This window comes from Micromesistius poutassou (assembly GCF_964030765.1).
Source record: "Micromesistius poutassou genome assembly, chromosome: 9".
Lineage (NCBI taxonomy): Eukaryota > Metazoa > Chordata > Actinopteri > Gadiformes > Gadidae > Micromesistius > Micromesistius poutassou.
The window spans coordinates 7,801,212-7,819,939 of NC_140279.1; the positions used below are offsets into that span (position 1 = coordinate 7,801,212).

The window sequence follows — 18,728 nt, forward strand, 5'->3', positions numbered from 1 at the left end:
TTTGTGCCAAACTTTTCAAACTTAACAGTTCCAAATCAGTTATTCTCAGTATAATATGGTTCATAACAATGTAGATGTCCAGCAATTATCATTTAGTCACATTCTATTAGGAAAGCAGTAGCCATGTGTATGCAATATGTACAACTATTTCAAAGGCTTAAGGGATAGTCTGGTATTTATTTGGGAACAATATATGTTGTTATTTCGTCGATTGCAGCCTCTCTTTTTTTCTCTCATGTCTGAAAGGCATAATATAAATTGATAGGTGGTTTCAGGTCGATAAATAGAGAATAATGTCTGCAAATGACCATCGCAAAATAAATCCTTTTACTGTAAAGCAGCCTTTAAAACCAGAAAGCGAGTACACTTATGTCATATCATGGTTATTACAATATCCAAAATCCCAGACCATATCTAGTCTCATATCACAATGTTGATATAATATTGATATATTGGCCAACAAACACTGTCTTGAAGAAATGACAGATTTTCCTTTTAGTGTCCACAACAAAACATAGGCTATTACCTGAAAACATCTTCATAGATGGCAAGGTTGTTTTTTATAGGCATTGTAGAATGAGCAAAAAATATCCTCTTGTACCCCCACTTTCCTGTGATATGCGCACAGATATTTCAATGGATGACAGGCCTTGTTTCGCCATGTCCAAAATCACATCAGAGTAGGATTCCAAAGCCATTTTAGCCTGGCAACACCGACACACTGACAATTTTACATTTGGCGCTGGCGCTCTTACCCTGTAAATGACAACATCCGGTCTCAGAATATGAAAAAACCGGCTTTTTTTCGTTTCTGTTTTCTAGTGATTTTTTTGTTTTGTTATATGAAATAGAAAATTAAAATCGAATATTTTTTTTAATTTCGCTCATCCCTTTTTGACCATGAAAAAGAAAAACGCCTTGTATTTCAATTTCAATTTTTGTATTTTAAAACGAAAATCAAATAACCACTCGTTTTCTGTTTTTTAATACCCGTTTCTGAAAGGAAAATTGAATGACCAAAAGATATACGGACCATCACTCTATCCCAATTGGTTGAAGTTCCCTGTCAAGTTTGTGCCATAACCATTACACCCGGAATTTCCGAATCTCTAGAATTTATATCTGCAACCACAATGTTGATTCTGTAAATACAAACATTGTCTGCCTATTTACAAATATGTACAACTACAAAATATTTGTAGTTACAGATTCAACAATCTTGGTATACAACTACAAAACTCAAGCTGCAAAATTATTTTGATGCTTTACAAACTTCATGGTGTAAATGTGACAGTGGCTTTGTGATATGATTATATATATGATAAAGTACTGTAAACCTTTTTGTCTAAATGTCCTGGCCAGTGTGGTCATGTATGTTGATGCATGAACAACAATGTGTTTTTACGTAATTATCTTACATTTGTAAGACTATTTTAGTCATACTAATATAGAACATAAAATATCTGTTTAAAATGTCAAAACACAAAACATAGCAAGTGCTGGTTAGGGTATCGCTGAGCGTGCGAGCGTGCACACGGGCCTGCGTGCGTGCACATACGAAAAGAGTGCACGTATGAGCACCCGCAACTGCCTTTTGCTCCTCTGAAGATATGTTGTTATCAGTCGGTAAATCAGGGATGGATCGTGGAGGATAACGATGAAGGCCTACTCGAATGAGTATGCATCGGGTTAGGTCGTTGTGAAATAAGCCGCAAACCTGGCGAAGGATTTAAATAGTGAGGGTGACCGATTCCTGAAGCCTACAGCCAGTTGCGGGATAAAAAAAAACCTCAAACTCCTCCTACAAAGTTCGCTAATCGTCGCTACTAGTGACGCGCCTATATCCCGTTAAGGCCCGCCCTCCCTACCTCTTTAAAGGACCTGGTTGGCTGTCCGACACCATAGGTTGTTTACTATTGATTCGTTTAGCTGCCATTCAACTTCTTGGTTTATCGGATCAATTCAGCACACACAGATTACATTTAGATTCGCTGAAGTTAAACCAGAAATTGTTATTTTATTTGCAGGGCAGTAAACTATCCTTCTTAACCGTTAAAGTATATAATAACCCAAGCGACGACTTATTTATCATTTGCACTCCATCGCTGTAACGAAACGGAGGAAAACGAAGAATTGAACATGTCTTCGGACGAAGACAGGGCCAAGGAAATTTTGAAGGGCTTCAAACTGTATCCTTTATCGTTCCTGAGTTGGACGGTATGTGTTGAGCTTGGTGTTCTAAACGGGTTGTTTACGCTCTCACTGGTATAATGACGTACGGTTCATGTCGGGGTCTTCACTGTGTCTGTAGCCTGTAACCTGCAGCCGGACAAGTGTTGCAGGACGACCCGTACTACAGTCATTAAGCCCAGTGGTTACTTTCTGGCCCAATGTGTGTTGAACTAGTGTCTGAATGCTAAATAGGTGCTCCTCTGGTTGTTTGACAACAAGCTGAGGTCGGTGTGTGCTGTGGTGGGACGCGCTAACCATTACTACTAGCTAGTAGCATCTGGTCATGATCAGCATATTGACTTATTGAGATGCTCCACAACTTCACCCATACCGGTGCTCTAACACGTGAATGGGGATTACACCCAGAGAGGCCATGTGTCTTCATTATTTATCATCCCATGGCTACAGATGGGCTACATTGCAACATCATTTGATTGAAGCGATTCATTTTTTGACATTATCAGTAGCAGCAATGGCATAGAAATTAGAGTGGAAGTTAACTAAGTGTGTTATTTGGGTAGCCTCAATAGTCGCTTGCTCAAACGAAACGTATGCCCAATGCATTTAACAAATGAAATGTCCTGTTGGTCCAGCCGTTACCATTGCGCATCTAATCAATTGAAATGCATCCACATTCATTACAAATGCATAGGGTAGGCATCTTTATGTCTCTCTCTAGAAGTTTCTATTTATGGATATGTCTCCTGCTGAATTGTTAAGGCTGATAGAAGTTAAATAAGTTGCTGTATTTTCTGTTGCAACCCTCGGTGCAAAAAAAATCGATGCAGTCATATTTTTAATATGGATACCTTCAGCCCCGGACATGGCAACATATTCTGGTCATTTAACCTTACTCATGGCGATATAAGATTTGACCTTCTGTTAAATTATTCCGGTCCTGGTTTTTATTATGTAGGCAGACATGACAACAGTTACTCACTGGGTTCTCCATATTGGATCTGCATGTATTTTTGTATATATTACCAATTTACTGCAGGAGTGAATATTGTGGGGATATGCTATTTTATTTGCTATCTTTATATGATAATATGCTTTGACAGTTTTTTTAAATCTTTATATTTTGACCTCACTCAATGTGCAAGCTTTTTTTGGGGCAACTACTTTTCCCTGTCAATAAATCAATGGCTACAGTATTGAGAAGAGGATTAGGATTAGAAATCGTATTCACGTTTGGTAAGGCACGGTGTTAAGTAAGGCACTGTGTTAAGTAAGGCACTGCGTTTAGTAAGGCTCTGTGGTTTAGTAATGCCCTGTGCTCCTTCAGCAGGCCAAATTAGCTCAAATGAACTTCAATAGATGAGTAGTTATCTCTTGTTTGTTTGTTTGTTTTGTCTTATGACTTTTTGTGTATGCAGGGTTTAGTGCTAGGTCACTACCACCTGGAGGTGTGTGTGTGTGGCGTCAAATGGAGTCGAAGGGGCCAGCTGTCGGAAGACAAGCAGTCATTGCTGACGAGCCCAAATCCAAATTATTACATCTTAACCTGTTGCACTAATGCTTAGTGTGACTCGTTGGTCATTTTGGTGATGTTGTCTTCCCGGTTCCAATTCTCCTTCCTAAGCCATACCACTCGGTTGGAGTGACCTCCTGTTTTGGAGGGGTAAAATAGTGGCACAGAACAAAACGCAGCTAGGATATGTTGGTGGTATTGATGGCCGACAACAGAACCTTGTACACGTCAATAGTAGGAGACACCAAATATAAATCTCTTCTTGACAGCTCTGTTCCCCTTGGCAAGTTGCATCCACAATTCATGGCCCCTTTTGCCAATATTGGGTACTATCTTTCACATAGTTTCTATGGCTTTGTCTGATTACTACGAGGTGGTAATTGTTGTGCTTATGATTACAACGGCACATGATGACCTTTGTCTCTGTGTTGATTAGGGACTTTGGGGAAAAAGGATCCAACAGCTTAACTAATTTGCGGGTAAGCTATAGTTAGTTAGAGGTGTTAGCTGTCTTATAGGGCAAATGATTTGTCACTAATATTTCTTTCTGTATTCCCATATTAATTTCTCCCACTTTTCAACATTTTACATTTTGGAGGAAAAAGGCCATGCACTTGCTCAAAGAAAGAGAATAATATGTTTACTCTTTGTGGTGAACAGATTATCTCTCTTTGCAGTTCGAGTATATTCTGTTAGTCTGTTACTTTTGGATCATTTTGCCTAAAATGCTGATGGCAGCTTTAATATGGTTTACATCATGAATCATGGGAAAGACTCATTAATTATTAGAAGAGAATGAATGCATTTAATGTTCTTGTTATAGATGTTTATTTACGCAACAAAAAAGTGAACATTTTACTTTGATTGAAATTAGTAAACATTAAAGACATTAGAAATGCACATTGTCCAATTAAGCGGTTATAAGTGGGGAGTGGCTAAAATGCAGTCTAAGTCTAGGTGGTTTCTGCTAGTGTTTTCCCATCCATATATAGATCAGTGTTTCCCAGACTGACGTCCCACCCATTTGGAAATACACTTAATGTGAACACGGCAAACAAATTGACAAGCTATTTAGTGTCAACTCATTGTTGTTTGGCCTCTAGACAATATCCGACAAGTGAGCTGTCCTATAAGGGCTTTCACAGATGGTCTAGAGAGAAATTGCATGCCTGTTTGCAGGTGTTATTGACACTAAGTAGTGTCTGAGTGTGACAGGACTCCTTGTACCCGAACAACACAAAAGAAGGTTTTTTTTTTGTGCCGCCTACCACATGTTAACGGACGTCCCACACAATGGTTTTTAATTAGTAGTCTTTTGTTAATGTTAGGATTTCATCTAGTCTTTTAGTACCAGCATTTTATTTACTCCCTGTGAGCTTTTTTGTCCAATATTCTGTCTATTTTTCAAATCATCCGTTTGGGGTACCATCATGGCTCTACACTTTTTTTTCACCTTTTTTCCCAGGAGCAAATGTATCCCTAAATTTAAGTTTTGTACAAAACCATAAGGCTGCATAACCATAACCCCCCCCCCCCCCCCGAGACAACGACAATGTCCCCTGTCCTGAAAATGAATTGCACAGAGTAGATGGAGATAGTTTAATCTTTCAGAAATAGTAACAATGTTTTTTTTTATTTTTTTTTATTTGCTATGGCTTATATACAAAGGAACAAAGGAGAACCAAATACATCTCCTGGATGCGCTGGATGTTCTACATTCTCCCAGTGGTTCTCTTTCCTTGGAGCTCATTAAGAATATGCACCTGTCCCTTAAATATGTGAAGCTTTTAATAATTGCTTGGGAATAAGGGGTTGGATTAGTGGTGAAAGTGGCGATGTGCCCTAAGCTGAGGGGGATTGGCTCCAAGATACTGCCGAGATTTAATATACTTATATATTTATATGCTACAAAATATTTGCAATCATTCGCAATTTGTACCAGCCCCTCGTTATAGCATTGCTCACAGTGATATTCAGTGATTAAAAAAAATGAATGAAACGTATGTCGGAAGGTTATTACTTTCGTCATACTTCATTAATTAGAAATATACATTTGGGCATTGGTTGAATTCAGAATGTTTCTCCCTGATGATGCGACATGCAAACATCTATAATATTGTAATTGTGATGACAAATAACAGGTATTTGGTGCTACCATAAGCCTTTCTAGTGCTCCTGAACATGTTGCTGGCTCCTATGTTAGGTGATGGGGGCAGCACCTAGGTCTAGAGGTAAATCTGGAGGGTGGACCAAGATCAACTTAATCAACTAGACATGGCGCTAATCTGCCAGGCATCTGGGACTTTAATGAATTTAGGAAGAGAGTTTGGATCATTTTGCATGGACTGAGGACTTATATCGTTCTGCACAAAGTTATAAAAAATGTATTTTAATAACTTTTATATAGACATGAATTTGGATGCGTGATTGTAACTTGTCTAACATCCTACCAGGATATAATAAAATCTCATTGCTGATTGTTTATCTTTTTAAAATTAGTTTCCTAATACATTTAAAATCACCCTTTTTTACATTTTGTACATATACCCCCATTGCATAATGTAGGCCTTTCTGATGACTTCTAGGAGGAATAAACTCTCTTGTGTAATGTCAGCCAGCACTGTTTTTGTTGCTTCGGTCACTTTGTTTGTCGGACTTAGCAACAATAACTACAGGGGGAGGGACTCGGTGATGTGTGTCTTTGCCCTCTGAAAAAACACCAAAACCATATTGAATTGCTCACATGGATGGATTCTCAGAATGTAGTTCAGCACTTATAGCGATATAACTTACAATGAAAAAGACATAAGACACAAGACAGTAAAAGATTGAATGGCAACTAAAAGACCCTGGGTGTATAACTACAGTATAATTACACTATGTTCATGGTTGTTCTCTGCTGTTTCTTGCTCTTGTACTTGTTTGTTTCCTTTTTATTCCTTAACTGTCTGTCAGTAATTGGATGAATCTCCGGGACGCAGAGACGGGCAAGGTGCTTTGGCAGGGAACAGACGACCTTTCTCTACCGGGAGTAGAACATGAAGGTACACTGATTCATACAATGATACTTGTGCAATATGTGATGGGACAATTAGAGAACTGTTCAGCTTGGAGTCAAATAACCTAACAACGGGACTATCCTGCCCCCTATATTTCGTCAATGTTTTCTTAATGATTTGAGATGATTGTAGGCTGGAAGATTTAGCTAAATGTTCCTTGAACATCTGGCACCTTGGCAGTCTCTTCTTTTGTGGCTGGAAAGAGACCACAGCTAATTGCTGTTTACATGCAGTGCTGACTCCCCTGACCATTCTTCGGCTTGCACACAGCTCCTTAGCTACCTCAAGAATGAACATCCCTCTGGAGATTGCGTTGCACTGTTTGGACAGAACCTCTGCATTCACTGCTACAGCACTGGTAACACAGAAATAGGCCAGCAGGATGCACCCCTATATGAAAGGCAAGCTATTTATGCACTCGACCAAAGGGGTCGAGGGAGCAGCTTTTAGCTCCCCAGGGCGAACACAATCACGTTCTCGTGCATAATGTCATAATGAATAACATTATACACAAATTATTACATTATCAAGGTGTTCTGGCTGGTTGCTGGGTATTCTGGCTGGTTGCTAGGGATGTTTGGGGTGGTTACTAGGGCCTTGCTTGGGCGTTCTGGGTGGTTGCTGGGGATTGAGTTATTCTACTGTACCTTTGAACGATTACTTTTTGTTTTACTTATGTTTAAAATTATTATAACACTAAGACAAATATAATTTACTTTCTTGATAATGTAATTATGTCATGTAACTTGGTTCAACGTAATATGTGTAAAAAGTCATAACTTTATCTGCTAAGCATTTACATTACATTCAACTGAAAGGTTATGACATTGTTGTTTTTTATTACATTGTGTTCTTACAAGGCTACATTCAGTTTAATATAATGCAGAGTCATATCTGTCCAATACAAGTCAATCACACAATTTACTTTTCACAACTTTTTTCTCTTTGCATTTAATTGAGTGATTTTTGAAACTACAACAAAAAATATTTTATCCTTTTTATTTTCAGTTTTTTGTAGGCCTACTCTGATGATGTTGTATGTGCTTGTTTGAAAAATAATTTTCGCACTGAAATGTACCGAAGTCTTTCAGTCTCCGTATTTGATCATCGTTCGGATTGAACCGACCGCGTGCCGGCAGCTCCACACGCCTGCAGCTAAGCCAAAGACCCCCATCACTGGCTTTCTTGTAAAGATTTATTTTTTCTCTCCTTCTCTAGCTCGTGTTCCAAAGAAGATTCTCAAGTGTAAAGCGGTATCCAGGGAACTGAATTTTTCCTCCTCTGAGAAATTGGAGAAGTTTAGGCTGGAGCAAAAGGTCTTTTTTAAAGGGCAATGTCTAGAAGGTAAACCTCAACTGGCATAATGTGGGACAGTAACATCATAACATAAGTAATGTAAACAGCCTGTAATCTCCAGCCTCATTGTCTAGTGGTGGTGATTTCACAGGGACAGTAGATAAACTGTCCCGGTCGTCCAAAGTCTTGAAAGTTGACCTTTTGTAGATTTGTTTGTTTTTACGTAATATCAAATGTATAAAAAAAAATGGTTTACATTTGGGCAATTTTAGAAGTTTCCACACTGTTAATATACCAATATGTATGCATTAGCATGCATTTACACATTCTTAATAATTTGGGTTGTTATTTTCAACATCAGAATATAGAAATATTTATTCTATTTAATAAATATTTATTATATCTTTCAACCATGTTAAATTGGATTAATTAACTATCCTAATGACATCAACAACAATTATACTGGTTTATGATCTCTGTTCCCTTTGACATCCCTGATGTGTGATTCCTCTCCTCCAACCAGAATGGTTCTTTGAGTTTGGCTTTGTCATTCCCAACTCAACCAACACGTGGCAGTCTCTGATTGAAGCGGCTCCGGAGTCCCAGATGATGCCAGCTCATGTACTCACGTGAGTCTCAGATACTGACTAATTTGCAATTTGGATAACGTTAAAGCAGCCATCAGATTGGCTGCTACAAGACTCAAAGCACAATTTTTTTATTGTAAAGCTTGTTGTTTTGTACATTTTGTAGCATGAATCCTGTAAAAAAAATATTTTAGAATAAAGTCCTTTGTTTTTTGTTGTTGATTATCTCTTATTATTACTGTATACCTTTATTTCTACAGTGACATTTTAAACAGTTCTCTCAATATGTCTCTCTCGCAGTGGGAACGTGATTATTGAGACCAAGTTCTACGATGACGACCTCCACGTCAGCACATCGAGGGTACGGCTGTTCTATGTCTGAGTCCCCCCCAACCTTGTTAAGCCACAATTAACAGAAGTAAATACATGTATGTTGACCAATGGTCACCATTTACGGTGACCATCACACTTATTGCAAAATAAATGTTGTTCCCAGAGCTGGTCTTCAACCATTGTCCTATAAACCAGCACATCCCTTGCTCATTTTCCTCACCCCCATTGACACAGCAAGAGATGAGGAGTAAATAAAGGATGATTGTGAGAATGTGTTTTTTTTTTTTCTTTTTCTGACCAGACCTGTAAATATGCTGACTTTTAGAACTTTTAGAAAATCTGTGCAAGTCCTAGTTTGTACAGAAGACTTAACGTTTTTTCACTGCTGCACTGATCTTGTTATCTTGATGTCATCTTGTGTGTAAAAATCGTGTTGCATTCCAGAAGGGTGGAAGGGTGGCTCCCAATTCCCTAGTGCTGTGTTAGGTTAAATGATAGAATGTTTAGGTTGAAACACAGTCCATGTTACCTGACCAGACTTTTACATGTTTCACTATTAAAACCTGTCTTTGCTATATTGTGCATATTTTTTATTTTCGGCAGTTGACAAATCATTCGAGTTGTTTTGTAATTTAGTGAGTGGTTTGTCTATTTAGGAAACATCTGGTCACTAACATGTGAAAGAGCTTGTTGAAAGCCTTCCCAGTGTGTCTCTGCTGCTGTTTTAACCAGGCTACTATCCATCGCAAAGCTCCGCTCCACATTCATTTGTTTTCTTTGCTGACTAAGATCTGTATTATAGGATTTTGTGTTTCAGATGTTATAACGGAGATTGAAGAATAAATTTGTTGATTGTTTAATAACTGCTGAGTCGTGTGATGTGTCACAATATGTATTACAGGCTAGGCTTTGGTGCAAGGTAGGGGAGGAATGGTGATGCCACACAATTTTATCATCGACAATTTATTGTCATCGTATTTAACCCTAATACTTACCTCTACAATCTTGCACAGAGTAGCAGCTACAAGACCTATTATGCTTATTCTCCTTCAGCCCCTCTGGTAATCAGGAGCTGGCCTCTTCAATCACACAAAGTTTATAAAAAGTCAAATAAATCTGTAGGAAATGGAGCACATTTCATATTGAGCAACTAATAAATTAACTTTTTGAATTTAAATTAATTTCTAGCCTATTTATTTTCTCTGGTTTGGCTCCCATGAGTGTCCCTTAGCTTCATAAGCAGTACCCTCCACTAGCTACCAACAGGAAGTACATGCTACACTGATACGTGCTGTTTAATGCTGTTTCTCCCTCTGTACATTGCTGTGGTAATCTCAGAGCAATCTCCTCTTTGTTGTCCTTTTTAATGTAAGATTTCATCAAATATATTTCTTGTTGACTTTATTAACTGATGAGCAAAGTCATATAACACGTAAGTTGACATAAAATGACAATGAAATACTAAAACACAAACCCAGGGCCCAGTCAGGCTGGTGGTGACAGAGGATGGTGAGTTGGACGGCAAACTTTGGGTTAAAGTGCACCACCAGCCCCTCCTCTGGGGGTGGGACAGGGTAGTTAAAGTGCACCACCAGCTCCCCCTCTTGGGTCCGGACAGGGTAGTTAAAGTGCACCACCAGCCCCCCCAGCCCCCCCCCCCCCCCCCCCCCTGTGAAGAAGACACACACTACCCTGTCCCACCCCCAGCTGCGGGCAGAACTCATGAAAAGACCTGCACCTCAATACCACTCCCCTGGTCACGGTGATAACTGAAATAACCCACAGCCACGAGGATTTAGCAGTTGCTAGTCACTAGAAATGGGGGGCCAAAGAAAACAACCCCCAGCTGTTCCATGAGGGCCCCCACCTTGAGATGCTGCGTGGGGGCATGAGAATGACGTGCCCAGGTGCACGCCACCCTGGAGATTTGAGGGCAGAGAGCCCAGGGACCTAACCCTAACCCCAGCCTGTCATGCAGCAGGAGGGATTCCCCCCCTTTTTCCCACTGGTAATAGTAGGCTTTGGGGATCCGAATACGTCACACTGCTCCATGCTGGTCTCTGGCCCCCCACCAACCACTGCTTCACCAAGCTGGCTCAGCTGTCTGTGCCTGCTGGAGATCCAGCTCTCGGGCCTGGCTATCTCCTGGATGTGTAGTGCAGCCACTGCCAGAATCTCTCTCCATGGTACTCTGGGCGAAGGCTATAGCGACACTGCCTCCTCACACCAACACTGGGAAAGAGGATCTGAATCAAGCACACCATCCCACCCTGTTGTGTCCTTCTGCTGATTCCTGCCATCCTGAAACATAAGCGATGAAGGCAGGACAATGCAAGCGTGCAAGATTTGTGCAGAACTCTATGCTATCATACTTTCTATCTTCCACAGAGTTTGGTCATTTACCAAAAAGTGTCTCAGGGTTTTATCGCTGTTTATCTTGAGCCAACAAGCCCCATTTATTGCATTGTCAAGCTTGTCAACATTTCTGCTACATCCGTTAGTGCGAAGCCAAGAGTCTTCAGAGAGATTGCTGTTCAATTGGATGAAACTTAAAGCATTACCATAGATAGTTATATGGTGCCTGGCAAAGTCCAATACTTTTTACCAAAATGGATGAATGAATTGTTGAATTCATCCATCTCTTAAGCTTGTGCTTTCTCTTGCTCCTTGGCAGCACTATAGCAGTGCAGTTCCTCTTTTTCGTCTCCTAAGATGTGGGGGACCTCCTTGTCCAACGTTCTGGAGCTCTGAGAATGAGATAAGGGTCCTCAATCTATCAATTATAATCAATGTATTGTTGCTGAGACGATAATTGCTTACACCTTCATATATTATTATTATTTATACCTTCATTTAACAAGTTGAACCAGTTTGCCCAGGCAATACAGGACATTAGCTCACTACACAATGAGCTAATGCCAATGCAAAACAACACATGAATGTAGTAAAATATTGATGATCTATTTCGAATACATCGCTGATAATATGTATCAAATGTCATATTTCTAATTGAAATAGTACAAAAAGAGAATAAACCGCCTTGTTTTCCAAGAATAGATACATGGGTAGGCTAGACATGACTTTTCAGCAGCTTTTGCAAGGAAGATTCCTCTGCAACGCTCACATCTATCCTCATCAGCATTAAACTGACAGTTCTGCAAGCGAATCAAATTGAATGTCCTTCAACTCACAATGGCTTCACTATCCAACACTCTTTGTTTAGCCATGCAGCACAGTCTACTCACATATACAATCTAATACAGGTGCTTGTGTGTTGCATACCTCCATGTTCACTTTACAGTATAGTCGTGTCGTGTCAAAGAGAGATAGTATGAGAGATTGAGACAGACTTAGTGACAGAGAGCGGAAGACAGAGAGAGTTAACAGAGTGAGAGCGTGTGAGTTGGAGATACACATCAGTTCAGGGGAAAAAACCTACCATAGTTGCCTGTGATTTTATCGCATTCTTTGGACAAGTTGTTGAAGCTACAAGATCAACACTGGCCTGTCTGTGGTCCTCTACTCTTCCTTTAAGGGCCGGGGGGGGGGGGGGGGGACCATCACGCCACTATATCTCTGCATTTTAAATCACACAGTATGCTTTTAACCTTCCCAGCTTCAAGTGCTCCCTTCCCCGGCCAAACGCCCTGCAGAGCAGCTTTTCCTTTCAGTGTGAAAGCTGTGTGTGTGTGTGTGTGTGTGTGTGTGTGTGTGTGTGTGTGTGTGTGTGTGTGTGTGTGCGTGTGCATGTGTGTGTGTGTTAACACTTGCCCGACAGTACTACTACTATACTACTGTAGAACGTTTACATGCACAGCTTAATCTGAATAAAACCATAGTTTGACTATGCTTGACTATGCTCAATTGGACTACTGCAATTGTTTACATGGCACTTCATACGATAGGTGCTGCTGTACCCATTTCAACTAGTGGTAATAGAGCCACTGGCTGACCTCTTTATGTCACCAGCAACAACAAACTCAGGCGGCATTCAAGAAAGATGTTTTCAGTAGACAGCTGTCACAGTTCACTTCGGGTCCATGTCATTTCCATGTATATACATGTACTTTTAATTCAGCCTTGGGTGAAATTGAAGTGTAGTGTGTACTGAATGCATGTTGATGATGATACACTTCTTATGGGGGGTAACTACATTGGCACAATGCCCCGGGGGGCCTCTATGGATTCTCTTTTTTGCATAGGAAATTTCCTTTCCTAAGGAGATGACCTGGAAGTACTCAGAGGAAAGGTGGTTTGAATTCTAAAAATGCTTAGGAAAGGAGCCTCGATGCATCCTTTAAACCTCCTTTAGCATAGGTTACTCCTGACAAACCTTTACGAAAGGAAAGGAGATAGGCCTATTGGTATCCCATAATCCTTTACGGCGGCAATATTAAAAAAAGCCTGTTTTTTTTTAATATTGCCGCCGTAATATTGCACCGACGAACTTTACGCAAAGACGCATGACAGACGCGGTAAAGCAGAAGAAGAGAAGAGAACAAAATACAATTGATAATAATGGATACCAATTCCAGAAAATATAATTGTTTGAATCTAAATTAATTAATTTATTGCTGGTTAGTAAGCACATAATATATACACCATAAGAAAAGAAAATGCCAACTTCCCATTTAAGAAATAAGTTAATTTCAACATGTGAATTGGGATTCAAGTGGCCTCAAATATTCCCTAATAATAAGTCCGACCTAAGTGATTCTCACTGTTGGCGATAACCTGATCAATACGACAAGAACGCATGGATCAAAGAGCACTTGTTCTATCTTCGGAAAATTGTAGTTTCACGCTAGAGACGCTAGAGCTCAGCAATACCCGCCATCGCGCAATGACGTCAGTTAGGAAAGTGGAGTCGAATTGATTTTAAACAGTGCGGTCTTTTCTTATGTTCGAAAGCAAGAACCTTTTCATAGAGGCCCGCCGTTTCTCGTTTTCCGACAACAACACGACTACCGTATCCTTCTACTTCCGGCTCACGGCCCCCGGAAAAGATCTCAAGCATTCGCAGAACGCGAACACTGACGCGCGATACGATGCTGCTATACATGCATGTAGAATGCCGACTATGAACGACTTATCTCTGCGTTCTTATCCGATTTTGCGTGTCCGTTCATGTGGGGATTTTGTGTGTATCTAAGTCGATAGATCGGATAAAGGTGTTTACATACATTCCTGTTGAGGTCTTAGTCTTTTATTTACTCACGTGCTGAGTGTCTTCAGTGCTTACGTGAAACTCAAGAAAATCGAGAGAGAAGTGTATTCTACATACTACTACTATTGTAGTAGTATGCAATTGACACCAATGTGGAGTGAACTTTGAGCAATATTAAAAGACACATTAATACAATAATCTGTTTTATTTTGTCAGTATACAGACAGCAATGAAGTAAAGAGCATCAAAGTATTGCCCCACATTGCAAAGGTTGTGTACAGTAAAAAAAAATCACAGATATACACATAAATTAATTTCTTTGTTCTTGTGTAATAACATTTACATTATTCAACGCAGTGCCAATTTGTATTGCAGCTCAAATTCACTAAAAAGGTGGTTTAACTTAACATTGTCCATTCCTATTCATTCTTAAGAATACATTTGTTATATTGTCAATAAAAAGTCATGCGTCAGCTTTATCACACACAGGATTATATTTCATGTCCCTTTTTTTATAAGCTCTACAGAACATCCTGGGAAATCAATCGCAAGAGATGTGAGCCAGATAGATTGTAATATTTTAACATTGTTTCACTTTTAGGTAACTTGGCCTTCTTTCAACAAAAAATAATAATAGTTAAACATGCATCTTGTAGGGGGTTACACTTTACACATTATGGACTAGCTTGATTCAATTTAATATTTGTATTATTATGAATAACAAGGTGAAATGAATATCCACAATCTCACTATAAATTATTTATTCAATCTCATGTAGCAAATAAATTGAATAATTGAATAAATGATTTATTCAATCTCATAGAGCAATCATGGCAATTATTCGTAATCCGATGTCAGAAAATGGTATGGAACCAAGGTGGATCCACAGAGCTGGGGCCCAGCATTAGTTTTATTTATAGTCTTTAATGACCTTGTCCGCCCCAAATTCGTTTTATTCACAAGTGCTGTGATATTTGGCCTGGATCACAAGACTTAGTATTACTTTATGTTAGTCTCATTATTTGTGTGGAAGCTCTAGTTTCTGAATGTTTCTGTGTACCGTGTCTATTTGTGCTTCAGAAGGGGCAAAGAATAAATTAAATTGCTTAACTTTTTCATATTTGAGTCCAAGTTTTAATTTGTGTATTCAAATAATATACAAATAATATTAAGTGTGGCCTACACCCAGAGAACAGCAGGGTATTAGGCTGCTTAGGATTTGATGAATGCTGTCTTGATTCATCAAAGATGTACTACAATCTTAAACAAAAAATTAGACCAAAATAAATGAACTTCAAAGAAAAAACAAGGGAAAATACAGATTGATCAATAAGGTAGATTTAGTTTAAAAGATTGGTCCCGGTGAACTCACAGTAGGGGGTAGAGGGCATAGCTCGCGATACCACAGGTGTTGCTTCCATCTCGGACCATTCTCATGTAACCGCCCTCGCCCCAGCTGGACCCCCAACTAAGATAACACACATTTACATGAGGACAATCTAATGAGTGCCCTGCCATACAGAGATGTGTATTTGAAGTAATGTGTCATAAACATAGCAAGACTTCTGCTGGTTCCTACCTGTTCTTAATGATCCAGTAGTCCTGGCCTTCGTCCGAGCCAAAGCCCACAAGCAGGACCGCATGGCTTAGGTTGTTGGAGTTACAGGCCGGCTCCTCGTATATTCCTGTTGACGTGACGTTTTAAAGCTGAATTACCTAGGATTTGTCTAAGGTTAAAATAGCATAGAGGTATCCTGTGCTTTGCTAAGAAGTGTGGATTAAACAAACAATGGCCACTTCTTACAGGTAGTACATTGCTTTTGTGTGTTTTATTTTATTAAAATCTACATTGAAACCTATATTGACCCAGTATCGCTCTTTACTGTAAAAGTGTCCATAACTGTGTGGATGGAGTAATGCTTGGCTTATGGCTTAGGAATGCCATCTTATTTGAAGTGTTACACAACATTTAAACCTACCAGAGCTGTAAAACATGAAGCTGGAATGATCAGCATCTATAGCCACCGTGATTGGTCCAATGGTCGACACGGCGTCGGCCAGGGCCTGCTCATCTCCCTTGGGTATGAACCTGTAGTCTTTGACATGTGCAACTGAAAGGCTGCTTTCATAGAAACAAGGCTGCGTGTCCTATGAAGAAGGGAATTATGCACAGTTGACTTTTGATATCATAATCTAATCTATCCATCAACCTTTATTTATACTGTGCTTTTCATGCAAAACTTCCTCTTCATAAACACTGTAGCTTAGCGCACATTGAGCTAGTACTACAGGGTGACCCTTACCACGGATGTGTACGGATACGTGTCTGTAGACTGCAGCCCATTGCTGATCACATAGTCATAGGCGTTGGCCATCCAGGCACCTCCGCAGCCATAGGTACCGTACGGCCTGGAGCAGTCCACCAGGTTCTGCTCACTCAGGGACACCAGCTGACCTGTATGCTTATACACCTGGGCCTCAATGGCTCCGGTCGTGCTGAATGCCCAGCAGGAACCACAGTAGCCCTTGGAGAAAAAACACACAAATACACACACACACACACACACACACACACACACACACACACACACACACATATTGCTAGGGTGCTGCAGATTTTTTTTTTTTTTTTAACCAAAAACACGAATAAGTGAATTACCTGATCTTTTACTTCGGTGACGTAGCCCATAGCCCGGTAGTCGATGCCCACTACCCCCGACCTTAGGGCATTGTGACGTAGCTTTCTTGGCGATGTGGTCTTTCCTCTCTTGGCGAAGTGGGGGTTTATCATGGCCCCCTGCAGCACGTGGTATTCGTGTTTTGTCTGCAATACACATGCACGTGGTCAGCAACACTAAGGTTAAATGATTTTACTTTTTCGTATCTCATTTTTTTTTATTCATGATTCAATCATTTCCATCAAATGATAACCCAAAACGCCAAAGGATCCACATTATTGAAATCACTATTGATCCTCATTGACTGAAGATATGTCTCGGTAATTGGATGGTTTAACATCTGGTGGTAATTGATTAATTAAATGATCAACACATAAAAAAACATATAGCCTATATAACAGTCAACCATTTAGTATGTAAATCAAAGCCTTACCAGATCTCCATATTTATTCATAGCCATAGAGAATGGCTTAGCCCCCATGAAATACTCCTGATTATTCTCTTCAATCAGCCTGGAGTTATACTCCCAAATCACTCTCCTCTCAATGTCGTCCTGCTACATAGTGGAGACAAGATCAAACCAAACGCAGAGAAACAGGATTGGAAAAGGTTTATGTCCCTGGTCTTATGTCGTAGCTTCACGTCATATTCATATTCACACAGATGCTCTTCACTTGGCCTAGCTCTACTAACCACAATAAAAGACTTCAAAGGTTTGGTTGGTACAACCAATATTATTGATTTTGTAATAATAATAATTGTTGAATTGTTAATATCAGATGGGCTTTGCAATAATAATATAGATAAATAATTATAATTATAATAATAGTAGCCTACTAATAAATAAACTATCTGAACGACAATGTTTTTATGCCTATAACTATATATATATATACATATAAATTAGTAAAAAACTTACATCTTCGTCATAGGAGATGGCGTGGATCATCTTCCATATGTTCCAGTCCGATAGCACCGCCTGCTCTTCAGACTTTGAAGCCACCTGGGCCGCTCCGCACAGGAGCAGCAGGCCGAGGAGTACACAGACCCGCCGGTCTGTTGGACCCCAAGCGTCTCATCATTATTTTTTAGACTGGACTTTTGTTCTGCACTGCAGACCAGGCACCATCAGTTTAACATGAGGTAGCCATTGTCTGTTTACAGTGTTATCAAACTATTTTAGCACATTTTTGGCTACGTTTATTTTTTATTAAAAAAAGTTGGTTATTTTAAGAACAATGCAGTTGGGTACTTACCAGCAGGGCTGTGAGACGGTGTTGTCCCCATGCTGTGAAAGAAACTGTCTCCAGTGATTCAGACATGCTTTTGACCTGACTTTTATAGCTTTTATGTGTCGCTGCATCTTCTTCTCTATACTTTCTGAGAGTCTGCAAGTCAACCACAGGGCCTGAAAGAGGCATTAGTCAACAAAAATTGAAATGCCTTTTCTTAGGACTGCACCTCCCTCGTAATGCCTATATTATTACCCAGCGGGGGGTTATAACTATTACATCGCCAATCTCTCAATCATAAACTTATTATTAGAAGGAGAGAGCACCTGTCGTGACCTCACTCATTGCATCCAGACCCTGTGATCCTAAGTCGCCTCAACAGCGCCCATTAGCGTCTAACGCCGTTTATTTCGTGCAGCACTGCAGCGGGATGGGATAAACACAGCCGGCAGACAAACTGTAGTGTGTTGTTATTATCTCCAAGGAGGTTCCGTCGCCAACACCCAAACACGGTGCGGCAGGAATAGGCGAGAGAGAAAGAGGCAGTCATCATCTCGAGGATAGTCTCTGCTTAACTTAATCTTTTTAATGAATGCCAACGCGAGGAGAAACATGACTCACGATTGAGGTGTGCATCATGTCTTTCAAGGTAAACCACCATTTACCCCTCGCT

At 40.0% G+C, this 18,728-nt stretch overlaps 3 protein-coding genes across 3 annotated transcripts in view; 2 read left to right on the top strand and 1 right to left on the bottom strand.

The window, feature by feature from the left end:
• Positions 1–1,968: 1,968 nt before the first annotated feature.
• On the top strand, positions 1,969–9,820 carry pde6d (phosphodiesterase 6D, cGMP-specific, rod, delta). Its single transcript, XM_084472848.1, has 5 exons — positions 1,969–2,189; positions 6,659–6,747; positions 7,981–8,106; positions 8,582–8,687; positions 8,946–9,820. Exons 1-5 carry the CDS (start codon positions 2,140–2,142, stop codon positions 9,025–9,027), a joined length of 453 nt encoding a protein of 150 aa, XP_084328974.1. The 5' UTR covers positions 1,969–2,139; the 3' UTR covers positions 9,028–9,820.
• Positions 9,821–15,513: 5,693 nt separating this feature from the next.
• On the bottom strand, positions 15,514–18,110 carry cts12 (cathepsin 12; the record flags this gene model as incomplete). Its single annotated transcript, XM_084473552.1, has 8 exons — positions 15,514–15,613; positions 15,725–15,830; positions 16,125–16,293; positions 16,449–16,670; positions 16,805–16,969; positions 17,257–17,379; positions 17,743–17,879; positions 18,080–18,110. The coding sequence occupies 8 exons, from the start codon at positions 18,108–18,110 to the stop codon at positions 15,514–15,516; spliced, it is 1,053 nt and encodes a 350-aa protein (XP_084329678.1).
• Positions 18,111–18,692: 582 nt separating this feature from the next.
• ankrd29 (ankyrin repeat domain 29) overlaps positions 18,693–18,728 on the top strand; it is a gene marked incomplete at both ends in the record, with an annotated part of 4,128 nt that continues 4,092 nt past the window's right edge. The window contains one exon of the mRNA XM_084473553.1: positions 18,693–18,704. Within this exon, the coding sequence (XP_084329679.1) occupies positions 18,693–18,704 (12 nt within the window). The remainder of the gene's footprint in view (positions 18,705–18,728) is intronic.